The sequence below is a fragment of the Tyto alba genome, unplaced genomic scaffold (genome assembly GCF_018691265.1).
Source record: "Tyto alba isolate M040663 unplaced genomic scaffold, T.alba_DEE_v4.0 Super-Scaffold_22, whole genome shotgun sequence".
Taxonomy (NCBI): domain Eukaryota; kingdom Metazoa; phylum Chordata; class Aves; order Strigiformes; family Tytonidae; genus Tyto; species Tyto alba.
Window position 1 is genome coordinate 8,389,839 of NW_024881296.1, and position 18,787 is coordinate 8,408,625.

General features: G+C 40.1%; 1 protein-coding gene across 3 annotated transcripts in view; it reads right to left on the reverse strand.

The window, feature by feature from the left end:
* B3GALNT2 (beta-1,3-N-acetylgalactosaminyltransferase 2) overlaps positions 1 to 18,787 on the reverse strand; it is a 30,099-nt gene that overhangs the window by 1,871 nt on the left and 9,441 nt on the right. Inside the window, exons 2-11 of one of the 3 annotated variants that reach the window (XM_042795769.1) lie at positions 17,897 to 18,044; positions 16,427 to 16,527; positions 15,114 to 15,307; positions 13,646 to 13,741; positions 8,619 to 8,729; positions 7,886 to 7,964; positions 6,431 to 6,614; positions 4,670 to 4,795; positions 482 to 641; positions 2 to 58 (exon numbers count right to left, since the gene is read on the reverse strand). In XM_042795769.1, the coding sequence (XP_042651703.1) occupies positions 2 to 58; positions 482 to 641; positions 4,670 to 4,795; positions 6,431 to 6,614; positions 7,886 to 7,964; positions 8,619 to 8,729; positions 13,646 to 13,741; positions 15,114 to 15,307; positions 16,427 to 16,527; positions 17,897 to 18,044 (1,256 nt within the window). Of the gene's footprint in view, position 1; positions 59 to 481; positions 642 to 4,669; positions 4,796 to 6,430; positions 6,615 to 7,885; positions 7,968 to 8,618; positions 8,730 to 13,645; positions 13,742 to 15,113; positions 15,308 to 16,426; positions 16,528 to 17,896; positions 18,045 to 18,787 lie in introns of all 3 variants that reach the window. The other 2 variants (XM_042795768.1, XM_042795770.1) reach the window with 2 other exon arrangements.

Here is an 18,787-nt window from a genome sequence, read left to right on the forward strand (position 1 = left end):
CTTGATAGCGCTTGGGTCCTACAGCTGCCATCCAGATGCCCATACTCACATCTTCACCCTGAGACAACACATTAAAATAAAAAAAGACAGATGTTAGCACCAGGAAAACACGAAGCATGACTCTGAAATAGAACAATTGCATCATGTACCAGCAGCAAAAAAATGGTTACTACGAAAACCTACATCTCACTGCTTTTGAGGTGTTAAACTAATCCTCCCAGCTTCCCTGTCACAGTACATTGTTCTTAAAGAAGAAAGTACAAAATCTAAGATTACAGCTCCAGAGGTTCTCAGTCCAAAACAGTTGTGCTTGGACCAAGAACAGACACAAAGTGTAGCACCCAAAACCACTGCAAAAAGCCGGCATTAACCTGGAGAACCCAACACTAACACTTGAGCCGTGTTCTTTGCAACTCATTGAGTACACATGCTGCTCCCCAGACCAGTTTAAGATAGAAAGACTGAACCAGCGCCTTACTACCTGGTATGTCTTTAATCGTTCAGAGTTGCTTGCCAGCCACTGAACAATGTCTTTGGAGATGACGTAGCCGGACCCACAAGCAAAGGCTGGGTATGCAGGACTTGGGTACTCCAGCTCTTGCCATTTCCCAGTTCGATCAACTGCCCAGTTTAGTCTGAAACTGAAGACCATGTTAGAGGTGAGATGTTTATACAAAGCCCTCTGTGAAACCTATGAGCACTGCTAACAACAGAGGTAACGCTGATACTAAACAGTATTAAGAGGAAGGAGTACAAGGTGATCATAATTATAGTTCCTAGCCTTATTTCTCTAGGGCACAGATCTAGTCAAACCCAATAGCTGAAAGTATAACTTCTGTTTGGTCTCAGTCTTGGGTAATAAGAGCTAGTTCTCAGAACAGAAACAAACACAACATTGACAATCAGGTCTTCAGCACGTCTGCACCCGCTGCTGCGCTTTGATCCAGGTAAGCACAAGCAACCTTGCCTGCGTTCTGTACCAGGGACAGCTGTGTCCAGCCCCCTTTGGTTAATCACCAAGGGACAAAGTCAGTGCCCCCAGCAGGCACGCAGCATTACACTGCCCGTTTTCCTGGTAAGACTAGTAGCTGCTTAAAAACCAGGAAGCAAGGCGAAGTACTGCTTTTGTATGTACCTCCTCTAAGCTGTTTCCCAATGAAACTCAGCAAAGCAAATGTTCAACGTAAGCTGCCATCACTGAATTACAAAAAAACCTTCCTGGCTGTGGTCTTCTATATGAAAGATTGTACTTACTAGTAGAGCCCTGCAGAAAGCCGGCACTGCTCTGTCTGCACAGGCTCCCCAGGCTGACTCCCATCCCCTGGCAGCATGGCATAGCTACAGCTCTAACCCCCTGCCCCATCCCACGGCACTACAGACCCTGTCCCACCACCCCGTCAGGCGCTGTCTGACGCCCTCTGGTACAAGGTGGAATACAGGGTAGATGATACTGTCCTGGTTTGGGCTGGAAGAGAGTCAATGTTTCTAGTGTAGCTATTAGAGTGCTGTGTTTTGGATTCAGTATGGGATTTGGTATGAGAAAAATGCTGATGGCACACTGATGTTTTCAGCTGTTGCTGAGATTTCAAGGACACCCCAACTCCCCCTGTCCTGCCCCTGCACAGGTGCACAAGAAGCTGGGAGGGAGCACGGCCACAGCACTGGACCCAAATTGGCCAATGAAATATTCCATATCATGTAATAATGTCATGCTCGGTATATATAGAAGAGGGGTGGCCAGGAAGGAAGGGGTTCTATCTCTCTTCCAGGATTGTGATCGCAGGATCTTGGCATTTTGGGATCGCTAGCTGGGAATGGGCTGGGTAGCAGTCAGTGGGTGGTGAGCAATCGATTGTGCATTGCCCCTTTATACTTTCTATTATTGTTTTATTTTATTGCCCTTATTAAACTGTTTTTATCTCAACCTACAAGTCTCCATTTACCCCTCCAATTCCCTCCCCCATTCCCAGGCAGGGGAGGGTGGGCAAGCAGCTGCGTGGTGTTTGGCTGCCAACAGGGTTCAAACCACAACAGTCCTTTTCACAGCAGCTTAGTCCAGTATTTGTACCCAGCATGGTCTCCATCTCTGTAGCTGGGGAGCCATCTAGCAAAATAGGTTAACAGTCACACCTTTTACCTTTTTTCCTCAGAGAATCAACCCAAGGGAGAGACCCTTTCTTCCATCTTACCCTTCTCCAAGCTACTTACCATTGTGTTTGAGAATGTTGTTGATTTTGAATATCCTTGGAATGCTGACACTAACGTGGTTGTCTTACTGCCAGGAGCCGTTATGTTCCTGAATGTGGGTCAGGTTTTATTCAGGGTTAAGCAACTATTTCTGAGTATCACTCGGAGATCTGCCCCAAGGTTGGAGAGTTACGAGTGGCTGGGGGTGTGGGATAGCATGGGCAAGTACCTTCAAGCCCCGGGAAAGGCCCTGCTTTACACGCCTCTCACTTGACAAGTACTTGGTGCACTCACAGTGAAGTGGCATAATTATGTCAATACAGCAGGTTCTCCCCCTTTTTGCAAACGGGTTCAAGCGTTGCTGAATTCAGCCGTCAGCACAAGCAGCTAAAAGCTTTAGTGAGCCACTAAGAATTATCACCTCAGACAAGAGCCCCGTAAGGGAGGAATTAGTTGAGTGGCAGATCCCTTATCAGACCCTACACATTCGCAGCTGAAGCTGACATGTTAAAGCACCAAGTGGATAAAAGTCACATCGGATACCTGAATTCACTTTAGACTCGGTACCTTTCACCCTAGCAAGTCACAGTAGGAAGGGTACAACCCTCTCCAGACTGAGGGGCACCTGCTTTGCCAATCATTTCATACTTCTGTGGTGATTTCCATGTTGTTCACTACACCTCACACTTGCCTTACCTGAAGACTCTGTTAGAGAATTTACACTTAGAGATGTCACCCCCACATAAAGTTTTCCACAGGCATACAGAAAAGATGACATTTTCTCCAACTCTTCTCTCCCAGCACTTGTTACTTCCCAATACCTTAACACACCATTTCTACAGCAAGACTCGGCAAAACTAGTTTTTCAGTCAGCAGAAGGAGGCATTTTCTATCCTCTTAGATTCATTCAATGGCTATTCTATGGCAAACCTAGAAATAAGTTACTAGAACACGAAGCACATTACACAACAGCATATCTTACACCCCAGGAAAAGGGGAGGTTCATATTACAAACAAAACACATCTTCATGGAAAACTTCAAGTATCTGAAGTCTCTTTTTGGCCTAATTAAGGTCAAGAAAAGGTGCTATTCTGAACTCCCACTGCTTTCCACAACACGCTGGATGAACCAACTTCAGTGAACTGCCTTTTTGTTTACACATTAGTATTAGATTCAGTGTCCCCTCAGAAACAGCTCGGTATATTCCACCCCTTCATAAATCTAGGCAGTTGCAGATAGATCCATGATCTGTCAGACATCTCTCATGCCTGAGGGGCATTTTGACTTTTGACAGCAGTTTTAAAAGAATAGAATAGCAGTAACTGAAGAGAAGTATGTTCTCTCCAAGATGAGCCGAAGTTCTGAAGTAGGATACCCGGACCATTTGTTTTTCCAACCAAGATCATACTCCAGCAGAGCTTTCCCTACATCAGCTGGAACAGCAGTCCAGACAGCTTATACATAGTGCTATTTTTCCTTTTGCAAGTTGGTTTCCACCTTGTCATCAAGCTCCAGACCTTTTACACTGCTAGAATGAACCTATCTTACATTCACTATTAGCCTTGCCTTGTGATAAAGGTAGTCCCAAGAAAATTTAACAGGCACCAGGCCATCGGGTTTTGTACAGGCTAAAGAACACATGCCCATCACTCCGATCTTTGAGATCATCACAAGACTGCCAGGTATTCCACACCCTTCCGTGCAGCTTATTAAATGACCTTACGAGTAAGCAACAGTCAGTACCATATTTGTTGAAGCAAGACACCTCTAGCTGCAAAGGCCAGCTTTTCTTCAGTAAACAGATGGCAACAGGAAGACGCATCGTGCTGGTGTGCTATCCTGAATGGTACAGCAGCACAGCATTTCTGCTACACTGGATGTTATACCAGCGTAGCAATGTGTTCCAGGGATGGAAGGGAAGAGATGGGCTATTTTGACCCTACTATTTTTCATAATTATTCACAAGTGTAATTCAGCTTCACTCAAGAATTCATGAATCCGATCTACAATTTCAAACAGCAGCAAAATGGATAGCAATGCCTACTATTCACAGACTTCAAAATTAAGTGCAGATTATAAAGGCAATTTTGTGTCTCCCGTTTACTCCATTTCCGCAAGCCCACCAGAAAAATCACAGCAGCTTCAAAAAAAGTAATGTTTACAATCCTAATATGTACTTGCCTTTTAACTTTGCTGTACTGCTGGATGCTTTTATTTACCTAAGTAGCATGACAAAGCCACATACAACACATTTTGAAAGGTAAGATATTCAGCAAGTTCAATTCATCGTAAAGGCACACTCTGGAAAGCTATTGCAAAGGACTGATTTCTGTATTCTGAGATTCAAAGATCTACAGCTACAAGTAGTCCTGCTTTTCGTAAGTAGCTTCCAGAAGCAGAAAAGGGGAACCCACATGAAAACAGACTTAAAGCACTAAAGGCATGGTCCCTCTTAAAGACAAGTTTAAAAAAGCAACTCACTTTCCCCACCAAATGTTTGGCCTGTCCAATTTTTTCTGCATTATCCTGTTAAAAACAGCCTCCAAATCAATGTAACAGTCATCATCCGTCTTCAGCAACAAATCAAAACTCGTTGATTCAACTGTCCTGTAGCCAAAAAGAAAAGTGATGAGATGCTGAGCTGCAGCCCACAAAGTACAGTTACACAACAGAACACTAGGTAAGGATTTTGGGGAAGCAGAGGGGGAAGGAAGAGGGAGGGAATGTCTTTTCTACCCTTGACTTAAATGTTTTTCTTATTGACCAAGGCTGACTTCTTGTCATGCAGAAAGGAGATGCAGCTGCCTCCTATGATGATCTTACAGCACGGATTTGTGCACGAGCTGAAGAAAACAAACTTGAAGTTTTGTTCTCTAGGACAGATGGTGGATTTACTAATGATTCAGTCTTAAACAGTATTGACCTTAGAAGGATATGAATCCCTGCTGACGACAGCAGCACAGCTGTTAAAAGCCAGTGGCTACATGTCAGTAGCCTACTCTTCAGAAGGAGAGTGTAAGTGCAAGGGCAATACAACTATAGAAGGTTGTAAAAAACACCTGTGGATACAACTTGGTACTTGCTCTTCCTCAGAAAAGGACTCTTCAAATATGAAAAAATTAATCTTTAACTGTCCAAAATAGTTGAATATCTGTCACTTGTAAAATAACTAAGGCAACTTAAGATTCTAGGGATTATTCCTAGGTTGATTAACAAACATTGTTTTCAAGGGTAATTTCTCTTCATAAGAAAGGCATTTCCCTTAAGCCTTTTATTACTAAATCTTGAAAAATTTGCTAACCTGTAAAAAATTATCACAAAGATCTAAGTCTTGACATTTAAGGTCTCCTTTTAGAACTGACAGCATGGTTCAGTTTTTCAATTTCTTTCATAACCAGGAAATTTGTTAAATAAGTGCACAGCCTTGCAAACTGTATTTCTTATTCCACAGCAACATCAATTAACTGAAACAGTTGTCTCAGTAATGCAAAGAATTGCAAATTAGAGGTAGTAACTTATTAGATTCACCACAGACAACGTAATACACTATGAAAACTCTTCCTCTCAACCTTCCATCCCCCTGCACACAAGCTTCCCATCCTTCCCCTCTACTCAGCACTGGTGAGGCCACATCTGAGTACAGTGCGCAGCCTTAGGCTCCTCAGTACAAGAGACACACAGACATACTGCATGCAGTGTCCAGCAAAGGGCCACCACGATGATCAAGGGACTGGAGCATCTCTCCTACAAGGAAAGGCTGAGGCTGAAGAGAAGGCTCCAGGGGTAGCTCTGTATAAATATCTGAAGGGAAGTTGTAAAGAGACAGAGCCCTTTTCAGTGGTGCCCAGTGACAGGACAAGTCAATGGCCACAAACTGAAACACTAAGTATACAAGCTGGCCAAAAGCCATCCTTTAAAAGACTAAAGCTGCTAGTTTTCAGTCAGAAACAGATTAAAAAGAAATTACAAGGAGACGTGAAGATTCTTACAGCTGGACTGTTAGAGCAGAAGCCTGTCTTGCCAGCTCATACTTAGGTGAGGCACCCAGGGTCAGCATTCAGGAACTATAGATCCTGTTAATTTACTCACTATGTGATCCCAAAATTGTGAGGGAAACACAACTTCATGAAGTAAGTCACGTAAAGGTATGTATTTCACAAACTTGTTAGATATAACATGCCAGATCACCTTGCACTACAAACAGCAACCTTCTTATGTGAAAATACCTTCTTCTCAACTTACCATCGGTAGAAATTCAGCAGTTTGGCTGGAACATTTCTGTAAGTGTCAATAACATCTACAAAAACAATATCATCATAGGTACTGCTTTCTTCCTTCAATAAAGCATCTTCTTTCTCAAGATTTTTTATGTGACTTGTAAACCTTTCTGGGCGAGTATGGAGATTTTTTAAAAGAGTATCACCTTCTGAAAGAAACAGCACCCGTCATTAAACAAAGATGCATAACTACATACGTGTTTCTCTTGGATCATACGCAACATACTGACAAAATTAATCTGAAGTGTTCAACTCATAGGATTTTCATAACTCCATTAATTAATTTTAAAATTTCCATTAAATGTTAAAAGTTACAGAACGAAGAAATATATTTTTGCATAAGGTCTGATACAGAAAATGTAAAGCAAAAAAAGCATACTCTTCAGTAATAAAAGGATTTGACCTTTTAAGGGTCTTGAATATAAAGAGCTGTCTGGGACTTCACTATTGCTGGTAGAGTAAAAAGGCTATTGTTATATATGTTTAGGAGTAATTGATATATCTAGCATAAAAAAAAAAATAAACTCCTAAACAAACAAAAAAATCCTGTGCTAAATATAATCAAATTGACATTGCTTTGATGTAGCATAGGTGGTCCCTGCTGAACCACATCACATAACTGACTGCAGGTAAAAGCTAAAAAAACATTGCAACAATACTGAGCTTCTTGGTAAGAAGATAGTGTGTGGTACTGAAGAACTTTTCGACAAGCAGGATGAAAGGGATTTAGCACACCTCAGTTCAGGCTCCTGAACAGATGCCAACAGGACTGCCCAATTATATCTGCCAGGCCTAGATCCATAAACACACGAGTAATGCGCTGAAATTCACTGCTTATGTTGGCTATGATGGACCAATAAGAATACACCAATTCTAGTGCTACATGGCCAGAATCTTAGACATTGGAAAAGGCTTCTATAGAGTCTCTCAACATCCTGCTGAAACAGGTGTAAAACAGCAACAACGGGGGGGGGGAAAGCAGGCTATGTTAGGTAGTCACTGCTTGTCAGTAGTTAGTATTAAACATCATGACACAGTACTTCTAACAGTAACAAGACTGGAAAAAATGGGAAATTACCAAGAAAATAGGTCATTGGACAACATTATTTAACTTAGATTTGGGTAACAAAAAAAAAAAAAAAAAGACAAGGACAGAGAAGAGAGTCTAGATAAAAATGGTAATAAAAAGACAAAGGGATGCAAGTCAGTTGGGGTGGCTGACAAAGGGCAAGCAAAGAAACCACATCAGGACACTGACATTAGGCATAAAAAACAACAGAAATAAATTAATTGTTTCTACTAAAAGAAAACTTAAGGTGATCAAGTTCATAGAGATAGCACAAATTTCACCTCAGAAATGTAATTTAAAGTTCCTGTTTTATCATAACATCAAATGGGATACTACATTTTGCAGACTTACCTTGAATAGTGTAGATAAAACCACCTGCTATTCCCTCCACACCTTCTGTGAGTTCATGTGGCAGTGACCCTTCCCCTGCCTGCTAGAGACAGATTAATGGAAAAAAATAAATCAGTTCGTCCCTCATTCCTGATGTGTTTTCCCCTACAATTTTAAGGTGTGAAGTTTTCTGGCAACTGAGAAATTAATTTTAAACTCTTCTGGTTTAGGTACCTGCATAATAGAAGTCTAAGACTAAGATTTATAACTGTAAAGTTCTGTGGCATTTTTTGAAGTTTCACCTAAAACTAACAGTACCACTGAAGTTGAGAGCAAAATGCAAAGTTATCCAGGATAAATTACAACAGCACAGCATGTTTAAGCAAAGAATGTTCTGACAGGAAGACTGCCAAAAAAACCCAAAAAACAGGCTTAATCACATCAGTTGGGCTCTTAGCACAGGATTTTTGATTCACATTTTGCCATCTCTGATACACCGATACTGCCTGACACCTGACAAAGACAATAGCTGAACTTTACTCCCTTCAAAACAAAAGAAAACGCCACTTGCTAGCATCATTTTTTTGCATGCCCTTGTCTTTTTCCCAGGCAAAGCAAAATTCCTCTCTGAGACAACAGGAGAAGCCCAACTGAATTAACAACTTACAGAGAAACACAGGAAAGCAAAATGCTGAATATCCAACCCTTAAAGAAAAAACAGAAACACAGTGGAAGGGAAGGTGAGGTGGCTTACTGTAATGACTCTGAAAACACCCCCTCCATCATTCACCATCACTTTATGAAGGTTTCTTGAAACAAGGCCCTGAAGATCCTGGCTTTCCCACACAATGGTACCTTCAAAACTCTGGTAAGAGAGCAAAACACTGTTATGCAGGTGCCCAAAGACTTCAAAGGATGAAAATCAAACAGTTTGAGGTTTTTTTATTTTAAAATAGTCAACATTACACAATATATAGCTTGAACATACAACATAGATTTTTTTACTTACACTTCAATAGAAATAAGTTACACATAAAAGAAATACATCTGTGAATCTCAGTAACACTTAATCATGCTTGTAAGACTAATCAAGAATCTCTATATTAGGAACATTAAACTTTAAACAGAAGTGCAGTGTAAAAGGCTTTGGCTTTCTAACATCATTAAGATGGCATTTAAAGGTGACCCAAAGTGAATTTAAAAAAAAAAAAATCAACTATAAAAACCTGCATTACAAAGGGAATACATTAAAACAGATTTGGAAATAAGTGCTGCTTTTTAGTTATCTGACAAAACCAGAGATCAGAGACTCAGTCCTGACACCAGCAAAACTCAAAGGAAAATAGAGCCACCTTTATCCTGCCAAAGCTGTCACAAGCTACTGTAGGAGAGTCATAGAACTCTGACCTCACATCTTGGCAGGTAGGGAAAGGAGGAGCAGGACAAGTGAATATCTTCAGTTTTCTGGTTTTAACTGTCAATTCAAGTTATGTCACTCCATGGTTTATATATATACACGTGTGTGTGTGTATAAATTCTTGCATTTAAAAGCATTTAATCTCAACTTGAAACTAATCCACCTAATAGTCCAACTGTTACCCATTTTATCTAAGACTCCTGAAGATCCCTGAGAACATGCAAAGGGACAAGTGGTATGTTTTACAGGTAAGAGTACTGGTAGTATTACATTTCTGAAAAAAATTTTAAAGCAATTTCACCCTTATGACAAGGTAGTATAGAGTAGTTGTAGGGTTAATTATATTCCTGAATGCTAAATGAGTGCATTCCAGTTTGTTTCTCAATTTCATAGGAAGAACACCAAGTGTAGACCTTGGAGCAGAGAAATAACTGGTTTCAGCTCTTTGTAGGTACATCTCTGTTACTGTATAAAGTCTGTTTACTTGTATTAACCTCTCAGATCTTCCTCATTTTAGCTTCCTTGTATTCTAGAAACCTCCAGAAACTGCAGTTACTGACTCATCATTAAGTCTAGCTTGGAGTTCAGCTCAATTTTTTGCTTTTCTCTAGAAGTAGGTCTTAACATCTACAGTCTCAATATTTAATGACAGGTACGTATTTCAGAAGTCTCTCATCTATTATTTATAATGCTTTATAATCTAATAATGGAGCCAGTCAGTGTTTATTCAAGCCTGACTTGCATGCTCAATACCTTCCCCTTGCTTGTTTAATTACCTTAATTACAGTTATCAAAACAAATGGACTGCTACTAACACGTTTTCAGTGGCAGGACCCCTGAACATCCTGCACAGAAAAACCCACATGCTCAGTTTCTCTATTTGCAGTGGTTGTCATCTCCCATTCCAATGTATTTTATTGTAGGGACTAGGCTCTAATCCCCCTTCCGTGCCTTGTTTACAGACACCACCTTTGGTAAGTTGTTTAGTGAGCCTGAGAGTCCTTTCACCCCTAAGCAATCAGAAACATTAAAATTTTCACCACTCACTATTACTGATACTGACTTCAAACATGCACTAAGAGTCTTAAGCAGTTATTACCAGTGAACCTCAGTGCAAGGTGTTCTAAAGCTGCAACTATCATTATTTATCAGGTTGAGAGACTTGTAAGCAAATTTTCTAATGATTCTAGCCTTCAGCTATTCTTACTCTAAGCTGCTTAACGAAAGCTGAGGCCTGAAAATGCTTAAAGCAAAACATTAGTGGCACACCTGAGACTACATCATCTGTTTTTCTGCATTTAAATTCCAGCCTTGTTGCTGCCAGAGTGCAGTGGTATTTACAGTGAATACCGAACAGGTGTACTGACATAATGCAGCCCTGCCACACTCCTAATGTTAAACAGTGCTGTGGTTTTTGTTTCTCCAATTACTTCCCATTAGTAATACAGAGCATGCATATAGCAGAGTCCCATTTTCACAGAAGCGGCCCGTGGCTTTTTGACAAAATAAGTGCATTGCTAAAACTTGGCTGTAAGAGCCCCTGCGTGACTTGTAGTTATCTTCTAGTGGTTCTGCTCTTCTGCACTTTCAGTCATTCCAAAGCTGAATGATCAATTCTGTCTTTGACAATCTGGCTTGCCAGATGATTATTGTAATGCTGCATTTCCCTCCCTTTCCACAAGACAAGCAGAAAGAGCTACACTTCAGCTGGAAGATGAATGAAGCTCTTCAGCAGTCTGTACAATCCATTACTTCTTGAAGGTGGAAAGGCAGAGAATAGATATTGTCTCAGAAACCATCTTGTGACAATTAAACAGTTCACTAAATTTACTGCTCTCAGACAAGTAGACAGGAACACATGGCTGTTCTATCTTCTCTGAATCATCTCGTATGGCTCAGCATCATAAGTATCACAGTGTCCTGGTTTGGGCTGGAATAGAGTTAATGTTTCTTTTTGGTAACTACAATAGTGCTGTGTTTTGGCTTTAGCTTTGGGTTTGGTATGAGAAGAATGCTGATAGCACACTGACCTTTTCAGCTGCTACCGAGACTTCAAGGACTCTCCGACTCCCCATGTCCTGCCCGTGCACAGGGGCACAGGGAGCAGGGAGGGAGCACGGCCAGAGCACCTGACCCAAATTAGCCAACAAAATATTCCGTATCATGGGATGTCATGCCCACTGTGGGGTGGTCGGGAAGGGGCGCGCTCTCTCTCTCTCTCCCCCCAGGATTGTGATTGTGGATTCTTGGTATTTCGGGGTCGCTGGCCGGGAACGGGCTGGGTATTGGTCAGTGGGAGGTGAGCAATTGCACTGTGCATTGCCCGTTTATATTTTCTATTACTGCCATTGTTTTCATTTTATTACCATTATTAAACTGTTCCTATCGCAGCCTGCGAGTCTCCTTTTACCCCTCCAATTCCCTCCCCCATTCCCAGGTTGGGGGGGAGGGTGGGTGAGCGGCTGCGGGGTGCTTGGCTGCCGACCAGACTCCAACCACGACACACAGGAGACTACATGCTGTGCATACACCCTATTAATCTACATTAGAAAACATCATGTTATTCTGTAAGCACTCAGCACATGACACGTATCAGATTAAGGAAGGCTGCACAAAGAAATGTATGAATACTAATATCCTCTTTCTAAATGAAATACTTCCCATCTGCCTCTCAGGAAAAATGCAATCATTTATAGCAGAATTACAACTGCCTAGAATTTTAGTGTCTCAGAACAAAGTCTTACAGGGAAAAGGCTTACATGTTATACTACCAAATTACTGGGTAACCAATACTCTTTAAAAAAAAAGTAAAAAACCCTGAATCAATATTGATATCAAATTTGATTGTCAAAACATATGCACAAAATACTCAAGATGTCTGCTCACCCAAAAGATCTCCCGCCAGCATAACAAACTTGCAAAGTATTCAGTAAAAGCTATTTAAGTTAGTAAACCAATTAATCAGCTGCAGATTCTCCTTAAAAAGAGCAGGTTTCCAAATGCATTCATTCTTATAGAGCCAGGGGAATAAATCAGGAATTAATTAAAGTGGCCCCAAATGTCCTCTCCTCCCCCTTCAGTCTTCTCTTGATCCATTCTTCCTTAAAATTTTTTTTGCATAACAAAACAACCTAGACCCAAAGACAACTTACAGAAATAGCAGCAAGGGTCCAGTCACATAAGAGAATATTTAAATGAAGGGAAACAGCCTAAAATGGCAGCTGATGTACCCACTGAGAGACCACTGGTCCACTGGGAACAATTCCTTGTACCTGGGAGGGTCTGCTGAACTAGAATTATCATTCTGAGTCAACTTGTATTCACTAAACCTTCAATGTAACAATATCAGGTTTTTTCCTACCTACGTTCTGTTCCTTCTGTGTTTAATCACCATCCTTCCTAGGCAGGCACACGTAGGTTTTATATCCCTATACCAAAATACTAGTCTTGGACTGTACCCCCAATCCCAAAGAGGATTAAAAAAAAAAGAAAAAAAAGAAAAAAAAAAAACCAAACAAACAAACAAAAAAAAACACAAAAAGAAATATTTTAGACCCTGCCTTATTATCTTAGCTAATAGTATCTCAGGACAAGCAAGAACACTGACACTCATTACTGTCCAAAACCAGTCTTCTCCCAAATTTCTGAGGGGTGACCACTAAAAAAAAAAAAAAAAAAATGCTTTTGCCATAGGATTTTGACAGGTTTTAAAAATACAAATGTCAGCCTTCTGTGTGCCACACACTTCATCTAGTATGTTACAAAAAGACCCTACTAAAATGCTTGTTTCCTTTCACAGTTCAATGAATGAAAAAATTCCTCACTAGTGCTGTCAAAAAAGGAATAACCAAAATTCTACTAGCCCTCAGTAAGAGCTTCTCAATTACAACTATTCAACTAATACTGTAATTGCAAACAGAATACACAATATCTTGTTATGTCCAAGACATCTGAAGCAAAAACCTCTATTCCAGCTGTTCCCTAGAAATCTGTGCCATCCTCCCCTCCTGATTTTGTGTACCACTGTCTGAAAAAGCAAGAGGGATGAAGAAGTGTCACGTTCTCTGGTAGACTCTCCCACAGAATTGAAGTCGGTACAATTTTCACTCAGAAACTGAAAAGGTTTCTGAAATTGCTACTATTCATCAATGTAATTTTTAAATCAATTTTTATTTTTCAGGCTTTTGCTTTATAATTACTGGTGATAATGAGATGGTGAAAAAGAAATTCTGGATTTCAGCATATCCCCACAACTAACATTCTAGAGGTTTTCACTTGCCCTTTTCTGCCTCAAGCAAAGACTAGTTTTATCACTCTCTCCAGGTCACTTAGAGGAACTGCGGGCAGTTCAATACTGTGCGTACCTCTGGCAAAATGAACTGCTCTACTGGCTTGTACCACAGTCTGTTCACTTGCACTCCACAGCTTGGTGGACTAAAGCGAGCACTGAACAGAGCTTCCTGCGAACAACAGAAAAGGAAAACACAACAAAGCACATATTAAAAGTGCTGTGAGATCATGCAAAATTTTATCTCGGTTAGTTACAATGGAACAAGGCTTATTGGTTGTATAAAACTTAGTGAAAGTTTTATTCTCAGAACGGTCTCAGACTCCACAGAATTCAAGTGTTGGGATCGATATGGTAGAAGCAGTCAACAATAGAGCAAGAGTGCAAGTTCAACTAGAATCCAACCAACAGAGCACATCAGCTGGAAGTCCCAGACTCATCTCCTGGTTTACAGACTTCCTATCCTCTGTTTAAATAGCTGACTACTATTGATTGCAACAGAGGATGCTGAACCCTGAAAACTTAATTGCTGCTATATTACACAGCCCATCAAATGGCTCTTAGATAATAACAAATGACAAAGATCCTGCATTGCCAGTTTCACAGTCTTCAGAAAACAGTCTCCAAGCACTCCCATGATACTAATTTTTCTCCTTCACTGGCAGTAAAAAGCTAATGCAGATCAAGTTATTAGGCTCTCGACATTTCAAATTCTACCATTTAGCAAAAAAAACTGATTACAGTATACTTTGGGTTTTTTGCTATTATAAACCCAACTCTTTGGAAAATCATCATAAAAGCCATATTTTCATATCATAAAAGTATATTTTCTGTACTTAATTTTAATTATTAGCTTAAATTAAAAATTCTTTCTACTGTAGCATAGCCAGAAATCTTGAAATTGGCCTATCAAGTTATTGCTAGAGATAAATGCAATATACCAAATGCAACAAAGATGCTCAGTGATTTTTTTCCTCCAGGTTAGCACTAAGCTATTTTATCAAACCTGTAACAACTTGGGAGCGGGGGGAATCATAACTGAAGTTTGATTATTACCTGTAAATAATACCAGTTTCTAGAAATCTCAAAATGCCTTGCCAGAAGACAGACAAGAAAAAATTACAACAGCCCTGCATTTCTCTTCTTGAAGGCACAAAATGTGTCTTTCAACACGTGTTTTAAATATATTCAACAGCGTATTTTTTATTCCTTAATACCCATCAATACTTTAGAACCTCAAATGAAACCAAAATTGTGTCTTGGTATTGGATAAGTGCTCTTTCAAAAGGACATGTAAATTAACTCATAGCGCTTTGTAGACTTCATCTTTTACTCATCTGGGATGTGTGTGTGTATATCTATATATCTACCTATCTCTGAAATAAAAATTTACAATGCAACAGAAGAAAAATATAATTCATATGCTTGTCAGTTCAGTACTTCTCTTCTAAATCATCAGCATGTTGCTTTCTGTAAGAACTTAAGCCACAGTAAAGAGACAATGTGTTTTAGTCCACTTTCAGAAAATAACTGTAATACTCTACCTCATGTTCTGCCTGGTACAGTTTTACAGTGATGTTCCTCTGGAATCCCACCCCATCAGCCTCATAAAATACCCCAAGACTGGTAATGACAATGGGGTAAAGTACACGAAAGTTCACACTGACAATTCTGTCTTCAGATAGCACAGAAGGTACATCCTCAGGGAGACTGAATGCTTCAATTTCCTGATTCAAGACTGTATGAAATAGAAAGGACAGAGGTAATGTGAGAAGACTTCATAGTTCTTTAACTGGATACACAGAAAGCACACTGGACACAGGCAAAGCATTCTGATTAATTAGCACAGCTTACAAGTGCACAAGGAAAAAATCAAACACTGGAGGAGAAGATAATACAACTGGCTGCAAACTGCAGCAAGGAGAAACTCAGTGATGCAGCAATCTGCAGGCTACCAGAAAGTGCAAGTCAATGCCTACATATCCACAGGGAAAAGACTAGAAACACAATAAATACACAGAGTGGAGACAAAAAATGCTATGTGACTGCATGAATACATGTATATTAGCATATTAAAATAATTAATTCATTTATCGAAATGACATACACCTCCACTTAACTCGGCTGCCTGCTTTTGGCATTATCATCTCTCTAAGCCCTGAGGTACCACTTATTCTTGGGAGATTGCTTAAGCAGTGGATGCTGCCATTCAAAGAAAAAGTAACAGAAATTTAATTTTATGGTGAATCATGGATTAAGTGCCAAGCAGTCCTTACTTAACTTGCAATTAAAGAGAAAAAATTAAATGGGAAAAAAAGGTGACAGGAAGAATTTACAATTTTAGTTAGGAATTTTTCTATGGCAGAATTTCATTTTTTCCACATGGTACATTTCCTAATTGTTCTCTCTTTGTAGAAGAATCTGAAAAACCCTTCATTTAGGCTTGCTTAGAATTCACTTTGTCACCAGAGAAGTCCATCTGACGCTCAAGACTCTGGCACCTTGCCACTTTCTTCATATATGACACTAGACTGGATCATTTCAGCTCTCTCTAACTTAATTTTACACAGAGATCAAGTAAAAATGTATGTTATATGGGAGAAACTATCCTCTGACACCAAGAAAGTGCAAATCCATTAGAAGTCAATGGCCTTCCCTTCACAATCCCCAAAGATCTCTCCCTTTCATGCCTGCACCGGGTACTTACAGGAAGATTATTCAACTGTTGAGACAGCAAGTTCTAGGCAGCATTTATTTTCAAGACTGGCTGTCTCTGTTAAGCACAGCAAACTACTCTCAGAAAAGGATGATTAGTTCAAGTTCAGATCACAGAATTTTTAGAAGTTAACTTCTATACCTGGGTTACTGATGTTCAGAAGTTTGCAGGAGTAGGGGTCTTCTCTGTCCTCCACTGGCACAGCACAACCATGCGCACCTATTATAAACTTCACAAGGACACTAAAATAATTTGGTTTTATTAACACCAGTTCTCTTCCCTCCTCCCTCCATCTTCAATAAACTTATTTCATCACAACAGGATTAAGAATCTGAAACCCTTCAAAATCAGAAATGAGAGTCTGTATGTAGAGCAACCATGTGAATCCCCTCACAGGGGCTCAGGTCCAAACTCACATTAGCGGTTTACATTTCATAACAAGGACACGGGAAGACTGGCAACCAGGAATGAGATTCAAGACAGCCAGCACGCTAAAGAGAAAAAGATCTAAGGCAACACTGAAGGATCACTGAAGATCTCCTTTCCCTGCCTGGCTTTGTTACTTAATTCAAGATTGTTTAAATACTCTGCATTCAAAAGGCAATGAAAAAAATAATAAGAAAAATAACACATAGCATCAAAGGAGAAACAAGTACTCCAGGGTATCCGTTACAATTAAATGTCTTAATTTTGAGTTGTAGCAAAACGACAGGTTGCTCTTCCCATCCCCAGTCATGCTTGTGCCACAGTCAGGAGACAACAAATAGTACGAAGAGCAAAAGGATCCATCTTATCCTAGTCTTTCACCTAAGCAGCTGAATATCCTCCTGGAACTCCATATAAGCTAGGAAAGGTCACATTTTGAGATGACTGAAGTAGTTATGCTTCACTCCAAACTGCATGCTGGCACCAAATTTGTGAATGGCAAATGCCTTTCAATGCAAGGCAGGTATCAAGATGACAATGTTTCCAGGAATGAACTGCAGCAGAACTTTCTCAGCAAGAACAGAGCTCTGTGTAGACTGTCAGGTCTACGCAAGCAATAAGGATGGGTTCTGCAGGTCGCTCACACTGCAGCACTTAGGTTTATTTCCAATTGAACCAGGTGTACCAAAACTTTACAGTGGAGGCCATTATAACAGTTTTTTGTGGTTCTCTAACCAAATGTGATCCTGCCTGCTTTCAAGTATCCTGGATTATGAAGCATTTCAAATTGCATACCAGTCAAAGCATACATTGCAACACAAAAAAAGGGAGTCTTATACATGACTAATGAAGAGTGGCAACTATTTGCAAAAACAAACAGCAGTGAACAGTCAAACAACTGTATTTTATTCCTTGCATAAAAAATAGTTACAGACCAGAACAATAAGTATTCTTAATATATTACTAAACAGATTTAAAAAATTACCAGAGTCCAAGAAGATCACAAATAAAGCAAAAAAAAAAAGGGGAATACTTCCCCCCGCCCGCCCCCCAAAAAAAGAAAAGGATTAAATCAAGATACTTAATCATTACAGTCTTCCTCCCCACCAAAACTTCAAATTACAAAACACTAGAGACAGTCTTCCTCCCCACCAAAACGTCAAATTACAAAACACTAGAGATTACCGTTGGTTCAGTGCAGGATGATGTTTCAGGTGCTTGAACCAAGTGTTCCTTATAACACCACGCAGTTCATGATTGTGTCGAGCTGACAAAACACCTACAATAACATCGTAATGTTTCAGCTTCCACTGAGGAAAGAAGGCCAGTGGACCTAGAAATATAAAGTGACAAAGATTTATTATATGCACATATTACCACAAGCCTGAGTTATAAGCATTAATTAAAATGCATCTCAAAAGCAAAAGTACTGGGAACCTGAAACTCTAAAAACAAGAAGCAGAATTACTGTTGCATCCTTGGTTCAGAATCAGGGAAACATTTTCAACATGCCGAAATCTTCACTAGCAGTCTAGGAAAAATTTACTGCAATGAACTAACTCACTGCAGGTAAGCAAAAGTAAGAAACTGACTCACAAATCAGGCAAGAACATAAGCCTTGGTTTTGACTGGCAGCATCTTCCATTCTTCAAATATTTTTCTGCCTGTCTTATGAGCAAACTACCCCCTGAGAACATGCTCTTGCTGGGCTTCTCTTTCCTATCAGCCACCACAAACCTTGTGGGCAAGACACAAGGTCTTACCGTTCCCTCTGCAAAACTCTTGAGACAGTCTGGGCCTTCTGCTTGCTCACTGATACCTCCTCCAGCATGGTTTATCCTAAACCCTGCAGGCTTGTCATCACTGGTACCAGGGCTTCACTATCAGAACTCACCATTATTCTGCCTAAGGGAGAACAAAACAAAACAGAAAAATACTTAAGCAAGGCCTGTCAGATTCAGAAATATGCCCATTTCCCCCCTTTCTTTTTAACACGGCTAGACCACCTTCCTGCTTCATTATTTCTATCTAGTATGTCAAGGCCTATCGTTTCCAACCTTTTGAAGTTGAACACCA